The sequence below is a fragment of the Cryptosporidium hominis genome (genome assembly GCF_000006425.1).
Source record: "Cryptosporidium hominis TU502 chromosome 3 CHRO013177, whole genome shotgun sequence".
Lineage (NCBI taxonomy): Eukaryota > Apicomplexa > Conoidasida > Eucoccidiorida > Cryptosporidiidae > Cryptosporidium > Cryptosporidium hominis.
The window spans coordinates 1-9461 of record NW_667179.1 but is presented as its reverse complement, the minus strand read 5'-3'; the positions used below and the strand labels follow the sequence as shown (position 1 = coordinate 9461).

Below are 9461 nucleotides of genomic sequence, written 5' to 3'. Positions count from 1 at the left end.
TGTAGGAAGAAGTCGTACTTTTGGACTTAAAGTGGCTTTAATTCCTTTTGCTATTGGTGGAATTTTATCCAGTTTTGCCCCTAATTTCAAAGTCTTTTGTATTGGAAGATTTATAAGTGGAGCCTCTTTAGGACTTTCAGCTGCTTCAGTTACATATATTTCAGAGATTTCACCAAAACATAGAAGAGGTTTGTATACAACTCTTTTTGGTCTATTTATCCCTGCAGGGCAAACAATTTCATATATTTTGGGAGTATTTCTACCAATTATAAAATATTTGGATGAATCTGATCTAGAATTTTATATTCTCTACTGTAGATTCCTTTTCTTGATTCCCACAATAATCTCATTAATAATGATTATTGCAGTCCGCTTCTATTGTAAAGATGAAACTCCTTGTTTCTTATTATCAAAGGGAAGATTTTCGGAGGCTGAAGAGCTTCTTTATAAGATTTATCAAGATACTTCAGTTGTTTCAGGTGAAATGGAATCCTTATTAGCAAGTAATAGGAGAAGCATTGAAGAGGATAAGATAAGTCAAAATGTATCTTATTCAATGCTATTCAGTAGAAAGTACATTCTTCCAACATTTGTAACTCTTGTTATTACTGTTGGAGTAAGTGGAAGTGGAATTGGTATTTTTGCTCAAAAGATGAATTCATTAATTGAATCGGCTTCTGGTCTTCCTCAAGAAAAAGTTATTTATATTGTAATATTTACTTCAGCATTTGAGACAGTTTCTTGTTTCTTTGGAGGACATTTAATTGAGAAATTTGGAAGAAGAAATGTTGCAATTATTGGTTCTGCAACTAACTCACTATCTCTACTTCTTCTTGGATTATTTACAATTTTTAAGAACTACATTTCCAGCGTTGTTATTCCAGTTGTTTCAATTATTGTATTTTCTACATTCCTTGCTTCATTCCAGCTAGCTCTTTCACCAGTATTATGGGCATATGTTCCAGAAGCACTTCCAACAGAAATCCGATCTACAGGAATGGGTCTATCGTCAATCTTAAACTGGTTGGTCAGTTTGATTTACATACCTCTATCTTATATTATTTCGGATTTGAGTGTGTATGCTTTATCATCCATTTGTTGTGGTATTCTTTCCATTATTTGCTTCTTCTTTATGAAAGAAACTAAAGGATGCTCAGTATCACCATATGAAGAAGATTCAGTTAAGAATCCAGATCTCTGAGATGATCTGTTAGAACTTAATTTTTTCCTAAGGCCAACTTTGTAGAATAAGGAAGGGACTTAAGAGGAAGAAGAGGGGAGAAGTATTCATTCAGAGTGAATTGATTAGATTCCAATTTTTAAGAAAATCCGTTAACACTTTGATTTTGTGCCAAAGACGTTCAATTCAGGATGAGGGGTAATGAATTTTTAGCCTTGGTTTCTACAGAGCTCACTTTTTCTTAAGTATCAAGAAAATTGGGAAGTTTTCAGATTGTGTGTTGTGTTTTTTTTTATTTGAATAGGAGGGATTTTTCCTAAGAATTAACGACGATCCAAATGTGATTTGGACTTATAAATTTTGAGCTATTACTCTCTACACAATTCGTTGTGTTTGTTCATTCTTTTTAATTAGAAATACTATTACTTTTACTATTACTAGAACATTATTGCTACTATTAGTTATATTGCTTATTCTCAGTAGTTATAGAATCCATATATTCTTTTGTTGTGTGGCTCCTTTTTTTTTTTTTTCGTTTTGTAATGTTTTCTATTTTTGAGAGTTTTCTCAATGTTACTATTTTTTCTCAGAATTCTTCCTTCTCATCCTTTCCATATGAAGCATTGCTAATTCAGAATTAATTGTTGGAACCTGTATTTGAGTATTTGACTGAGATTGAAGTGAATCTTGACTTGAAAGAGTATCATAAGGGGCTTGTGTAGTGCTAATACTGGTATTAGTAATAAAAGAATCGGAAGTTTGGTTAGAAACATTTGGAGGAATAGAATTAGTAGCTTCATGGCTTGTACTGTTTGAATTGGTTGACATTCTATTAAAAGCTCTAAGTGTATTCTCAGACTCGAGAAATTCAATAATTTCTGAAGAAGCTGAAATAGAGTCTGAAAAAGATTTAGCAACATCCCAAACTTTGAGCTGTCTGCCTGTTCTAGGATCAACAACAGAAACATGTGGAAGTTTGGATATGTTATATAAATTCAACCATTCATTTCCTTCAGGAGTATTTGAACTTCTCTGCCAAAAAATGAAATGCTCTTGAATAAATTCAATGATCAAGGAATCATTCCATATATCTCTGTTTAAAATCATAGAGGAGAACTCATTTGGGCTCTGAATATTAACTAAAATTAACTTTTTCTGAGACTTGGCCTTTTCTTTGGCAATTTCAAAAGGTTCACAAAACATAATAATTTGAGGTGGAGAAAACATTTGAGTAGAGAAATCATCAACTGGAGGAAGAAAATCATCAGTGTGAACAACTCTTCCATTTTGCATGAATTGAGAAGAATTTAAGCCATTGTGGTCGTCAGGAATAAGTTGGTCATTAAAGGATGGTATTGGGGTTCTAACATCTTCTTCATCATGAAATAAATTGTTTCCATGATTGCTGTTATTTATATTGCTTGTGGTTTCATTACCTAAGTTCGAAAAATACTCATTAATTGCACTATTCATGTCTCCTGGATACATTTCCAAATACATCTTTGCAATTTGAGGGTCAGTGCAACCCGAAATATTAATAAAATTTTCAACTTCGTTTGAAGCCATATTTATATTGTCTAATAAGATTAAATAATGATGAAATTATTGATCCAAATTAAGAATTACGTTGGAAATCAATTGTGTGTACTTTCTTTTTGATTTTAAAGATGTAATTTAAATTTCATAATTAATTAACGAATTTTTTTTTCTTTTCTTAATACACTCAATTTTAAGCTAAAAAAAAATTTCCAGGTTGAAAAATCCTAGGGTCGGAAAAATTCATTTTTCTTATAAAGCGAGAGGGGGGAAAATTGTAATAAATTAATCTAAAAATAATAAAACCAAAAATATTAAAGAATAATAATATTACAGTTTTTTTTTTTTTAATTATATATTAAAATATTTATATATTTAAACTAGAATTTATTAGTTTATTGATTGAAATTCAAAAGGTTGAAATGAACGCCAATTTAAATTTGTATTTCTTCTGATATTAATTTTTTGAATAATATTCTGCAATTTAGTCCAACGATAAGGACACAAAATCATAGGCTTTCCTCTAATCAAATGCTTATCCTCTTCTCCATATTCGTCGACATAAAGAGTAGAAAATTCACATGCCCTTGCACCATACAAAAATTGTTTATCCAATTCAATCCAATTAAACAAATTGTTATTGGTTTCATTCTTTGTTGAAGTAATATCAATTCTAAATGATAGTATAATTGATGAAGAAACATGTAGGAAAAAAGATAATCCTTTTCCACATTTTGCAATATGATCTCTAATTGGTATTGACCTTAAAGATATATTTAAACCTGAACCAAATGGAATTGAGTATGATAATATATTTTTATTCCCAGTTTTTTCTGTTTCTCTTGAATAACAGTAGAAATAAGAATTCAAAATTGAAGATGACAAATTTGTACTAGTTTCCGTCTCATTACAACAATTATATTCCGTACATAATATACTTCCACACGAAATACAAATTAGTAAGTTATTAATATTATTAGAATATTTTCTACTCCAATGCTTTATTGGATTTGATAAAAGTTTGTTATAAAGATTGTGAAACATTTTAGGGGGTATTATTGTTGATTGATTAAAACCATTATATATAATAATATTTCGGCAACTTTCATTGATATTCAAAAACTTCTTTCCTAAACCTAGAAATGAGCTCTTAAATATTTCAAACTCTTCAATACTCAGACTTTTATAAAATGAATTAATATTACTATTAAATAGTGGTCTCTTCGAATTAACCATAATATCATTAACAACTGATACTTCCAAACAAGTTAAAGGAATTATTGCCTTCTTCTTTGAAATTAACTTTATGAAAAGGTTCTTTTCTAGCATTATAGTTAATAAAGAGTTCATCATTCCACTACTTTGGTTTATAAAGTTTTTATGTTTAGTAATATCAGTATCATTATCAGTATTAATATTAAACTCTGTTAAAATTATCCAAGCAATCTCCAGTATATTTGTATTCATACAAAATCTACTAGAAATACATTGTAATAGTATAGAGATTTGTTCATTTAAGCTATTATCCTCTTCATTTCCATTTATTCTTGTATTATTATTAACTGAATTTTCTATTTTCTTGTTTTTTTCTTTCATATAAATATTTTGAAATCTAACTATCAACTTTAGCCAAACTATTATTCCAAGATTTACAATATCTTTAAGTTTTTTAATATCTCCAAGTTTAAATTCATCCATATTACACTCATCTTCTTGATTTTGTTTATACTTTTTAAATTTGTTCTTAGTATTTAAATAACTTGAATTTGTATTTAATATAAAGTTCGGATATTTACTCAAGTAAAATTCTCTCTTACTTTCACTTGATAATTTATTTATAGAATTCTTAACTTTGAAAGAATATATAATCTCGCATTTATTCTTTTTCTCAGAAATCGAGATATCGCTATTTACTGGATTAATTTGAATTGGTAAAGTTCCAAAAATATTAACATTAATTCTTGAATCTGATATATTATTTATCTTCTGAGCTTTATACTCAATCTCTTCAGAACTTAAATCTAATTTCTTATATAAGTGAAATCCATTTCCATAAATCAATTCCTGGAAAAAAGACATTGCCTCATTTTCATTTGATTGGTCTTCTTTCTGGTTATCATTTTCCTCATCAACATGGGATTTTCTGCATTTATTCAAATTTAATATAGCTTGGATTATTGGATTTCTTATTTTAGATACTTGTTCATCTTCATCCCATTCGGGGTTCCAAAATGTCCAAACAATTGAAAAAACTTCCAAAACAAACATCATCAATAAAATATACATAACTCTCAAATCCCCTTGTTCTAAAGTCTCATAACCTTGAATTTCTCTTTCAGAACTATCTCTAATACTATTATTTGAGTTATTATATTTGTTGTTTGTTTTACTATAAAAATTATCAAAATGAGTGTCATTTTCTTTGACTTTTTGCTCCTTTAATGTTTTTGTACTATCAATCAGAATTATTAAACTAATAAGAATCTGAAATCTAGCTGAAGGCGATTGAAGCGAAATATAGTTCCAAATATCAATCTTGTTTTCATCTCTAAGTATCGGAATTAAGTTAAAAATCATTGAAGTAGCCATGCAGGGGAAATTATTAATAATACTTTTCAAAGATTTAATAACAATTTCATACATTAAATTTCTCGAAGAAGAAAATAAATTGGTTGAAGTTAATACACTCATATCATCTTCACAACTTGAAATTGTATCAATTATAATATTGTCACTTATAATCTTAGTTAAGAAACCTATCGGATTAATACTAGGAATTCCATTTATAGACAAATTAACGCTTGGAATGTTGAAAGGAAGTAAATTGTCAAATAAAGTCAATATTGAAAGAATTTGTTCAAGTATTGGAATACTTTCAACATCAATTTCTAAATTACCATTACAACTTCCTTCATAATAATCACTAATCATATCACTTATTTCGTATTTTGTTTGGAGATCCAATAATAAATCCAAAATATCCATCAATTGATCATCTTTACAAGATTCAAAGTTATTTTGTACTTCGTGACAAATATCCATAATTAATTCCTCATTCTTGAAGTACTTGAATGGAAATATAATGTTGGAGAATGTATTGCAGTATGGGCATGTTAAGTTAGTTAAATGGTAAATTTCTTTATTAATATCGTATTGTCTAACTCTACTAGTAAATTTTGATCCAGTATTATCGGGTATAGAAGATAATATATGAACTGAGTTATTAGAATTAGGCAAATTAAGCTCTTCAAAAGTCTCACCATTTTCTCTAATATTCATTTGTCTTACACTAACTCCTACTTTGTTTTTGTGGTAAGTTAATGGAAACCCTACGTATTGAATTTCAGATTTTTTCTCAAAATTACATTCTTCTGTCTGGATTTGTCTGGTTTCCTGGTCTGATCTCAAATTAGCATAATTTGAACTTGAAGAATTTTGATTATTAAATAATTTATAATATTGTCCAACACATTTGTAATGTATTAAATGCCCACATATTGTTAAATAGAACGAAGTATATCCAAAATTTGGTTGGAATCCATCTAAACTTGTATCACTTTGAATATTTCTTTTTGAATCCAAACTAGAATTTTGTAAGTCTAAATATCCAAAAGTTGCAATATAATTTCCATCCTTTTCATGATCTTGCTCAATATGAATTGGCTCATGGCAAAATACACAAAAATCAGAATGTTCATCACCACCTACAATTTGGTTACTAACACAAAGCTTGTCTGGCATAATATCAATCTTGTCTTCATCAGAATTGATTTCTTCACCATTTAAAATCATAGACTTTTTAAGAATGTTCATAAAGTTTTTTTGCCTGTTCATATATTCCTGGAGAATATTTTTTTGTTTCTCTTGTATCTTATCTTTGAGATTGACTGGATTCAATTTTGTAGCTTTTTCTTGCAATGAAAGCCTTCTCTCATTATATAACTCTTCCAAATAGTTGTTAAAATAAGATTCAATATTTGGACTTGTTTGGCTGGCAATAGATAGTCCCCATTCCAGAAATAATGAAGATTCCATGGGAATTATCTTTAAAACTTCTTTGCTAACAAATTTGAACTTACTTGAATTTTTTCCTAAATGAATATCATTATCATTGATTCTCAAAGAATACATTAATTCTACCAATATATCCATCAGACAAAATGGCTGTTCATATGTTAAGTTATTATCAAATCTTAAAACCAATGGAACCATTAATAGTTCAAATACAGTTTCTACGTTGCCTCTTCTAAGTAGATCACAAACATTAGTCATATATAAATCATTTAACTCAATTGGAGATCTATTCTGAATTAATTTCTCTCCTTGTTTCTTTCTCAACTCTTTCTTAATTTGATTACATAGACTTGGCTTAACTGCAAAGTACTGGTAATCGTCATTCTCGCAATCATGGTTTAAACAGTAAAGTGAAATATTTAATGAACCATCAGAATCTGATTCATTATATGTTTTTGAATTTACATTTCTAATTTCTGTAGAAGGTATAGAAAAGAATTCAAAATTTAAATCATTTTCCAACGTTTCAGTACTGAGAGAAACTCTATTAAATGAAATCTCCAACTGGGGTTCACCTTTCATATTGGCTTTGAATGCATTATAAACATATTCCATGATCTCTATATTAATTAAGTTAAAGAGAAGAATGAAGGAATTTTGCATTATTCTTACATCATCCATTAGAGTTTGGCCCATAGTAACTTCAAATAATTGAGGTAGAACCAAATGGAGTATATTTGAGAGAAGAATAGACTTTATGTACATATTTTGGCTTGAATTGAAGTGTATCATAGAAGAGAAATGCTCATTTAATGGTATGTGGCATAACTTAGTAGGAAATTTAACAAACTTATCACTTATAAACTTTTTCTCTGAGTTTTCTGGAATTTCTTCTGATATATTTCTATTCAAAATACCATTTTGTTGTTCTTTATTTGTCTCTAAACTGTTACTCTCGCCTATTCGTCTCTTCTTTGGAGTGTTGTCTTCAGTACTTCCCTTATCTCCATCTACTCCATTGCCTATAATTAGACTATTATCCCAGCCATTAAAGTGTGAACAAATGGATTCATAGTTGGTTTCATCTTCGCTTCCAAAGAATTTAATAGGTAATAGAGGATCATATAACATCCAACCAATGGGTTGCTTAATTTTATATAGAATTGGCTTATTATCAGAGGCTGGGATCTTCTCGCAAAATGAGTCCAAGATCTCATCAATTATATTATTAAGATTTGAAGATTTTATGGATTGAATGAAATTTCCATAATATAAAGACGAAGATGATGATATTGGAAGCCCATCCTGAATTTCTGATCTAGACCTGTTTTTCCTTATTAGGTATTGAACAAGTAGATATCTATATATAGACTTATTAAAAGAGAGAGAATTAGGAAGGTCAAGAGATGTAACTTTGGTAAATATATCCATAATTAATAGTACAGCACAATTAACTTTCTTATCTATTGATTTTCTTGAATGAATGACATTAAAACAAGAGTTTCTAGTTTCTTGTATATCCTTTAAATCACCTTTATCCTCTGTATTTGAATTTGATTGAGTGCTATCCATTATATCAGCTTTTTGTTTAGAATGATTATCACTATTTTCACAGTTAGCTTCATCTTTTAATAAGTTGAAGTGGGATAATATTGAAGATATCATAAACAACAAGCTTTCTTCTTTCTTAAGAAGATTTAAAATCAATCTAATTGAGAATATATCTGGAAGTATATACATTGTTGACCAATGTGATTTCTTGTAGAATTGAGCTTCATTTATTGGACTTAATCCATTCCTAAGCCAAGAACCATCATTCAAATTAAATGCTTGATGAACAAAACAATATGATCTTAATGGATGTTCCAATAATGTTATTTTTAACACGTCATTTAAAATTCCAAGATTCTCCAGTAAATCGAAAATATTCTTCAAATCTAAGTAACCTTTTGTTCTTGAAATATAATCCAGATAAATGTAAATTAGTTGAAGAGAAGTTCTATTTAGTGGAATATGTATAGAAGCTTGGCTTTCTAAAATACTATGATTATGTAAAATATAATATTCTCCGTATTTACTTGAATCATGTTCAAAAGTAATAAAGTATTACAAAAAATCTTGTTCTATATTGAAAGAATTGTTATCCACATAGTCATATATTATGTTCCAGGATTCATTTATACTGGTAATGCGAATCCATTGAATTAATGACTGAACAGTATTTAGTACAAGACGAAAAATACAGAAAGTAGTTAAATCTTGATTCTTATTCTCTAAAGATATGGAAACCAAGTTTGAATCGTCAGAATTTCTGGTCAGAACAAAGATAATTTGAAGTAATATATCCACAGTAGATTGAATATCACAACAAAGAAGAAGACTTGAATGCCATTTCAAGTCTTCATATGGTTCAATAGCCTTACTTTTATGAGGATTCATACACTGTACTAACTTAAGCAAAGCTAACCATCCATTGTACCATAATTCCATGTACAACTTTTTAATCAAGCACCTTGCTTCTTCAAATGTTATTTTTCTACATGATAGTTCTTCCAGTATCATTTCAGTGCATTTATTGAGAAAAATAAAGTAAATCAAATCAATACATTGAAGCAAATACTTAGAATCGTGCATTGAATATGTATATTTTCTATTGATAACAGCACTACTTTGAGAACTTAGGTTTGGGATTGAAATCTTAGATATTAAGTTGTCATTAACACTATTTTCA

The 9461-nt window shown here is 28.6% G+C and overlaps 3 protein-coding genes across 3 annotated transcripts; 1 reads left to right on the top strand and 2 right to left on the bottom strand.

Annotated features, from left to right (window-relative positions):
- Positions 1 to 355: 355 nt before the first annotated feature.
- Chro.30458 (hexose transporter) lies at positions 356 to 1201 on the top strand. Its single annotated transcript, XM_661014.1, has 1 exon — positions 356 to 1201. The coding sequence occupies one exon, from the start codon at positions 356 to 358 to the stop codon at positions 1199 to 1201; it is 846 nt and encodes a 281-aa protein (XP_666106.1).
- Positions 1202 to 1756: 555 nt separating this feature from the next.
- Chro.30459 (AI196514 protein) lies at positions 1757 to 2746 on the bottom strand. Its single annotated transcript, XM_661013.1, has 1 exon — positions 1757 to 2746. The coding sequence occupies one exon, from the start codon at positions 2744 to 2746 to the stop codon at positions 1757 to 1759; it is 990 nt and encodes a 329-aa protein (XP_666105.1).
- A 360-nt stretch (positions 2747 to 3106) lies between these two features.
- Chro.30460 (hypothetical protein) lies at positions 3107 to 8470 on the bottom strand. Its single annotated transcript, XM_661012.1, has 1 exon — positions 3107 to 8470. The coding sequence occupies one exon, from the start codon at positions 8468 to 8470 to the stop codon at positions 3107 to 3109; it is 5364 nt and encodes a 1787-aa protein (XP_666104.1).
- Between the last annotated feature and the right edge of the window lie 991 nt (positions 8471 to 9461).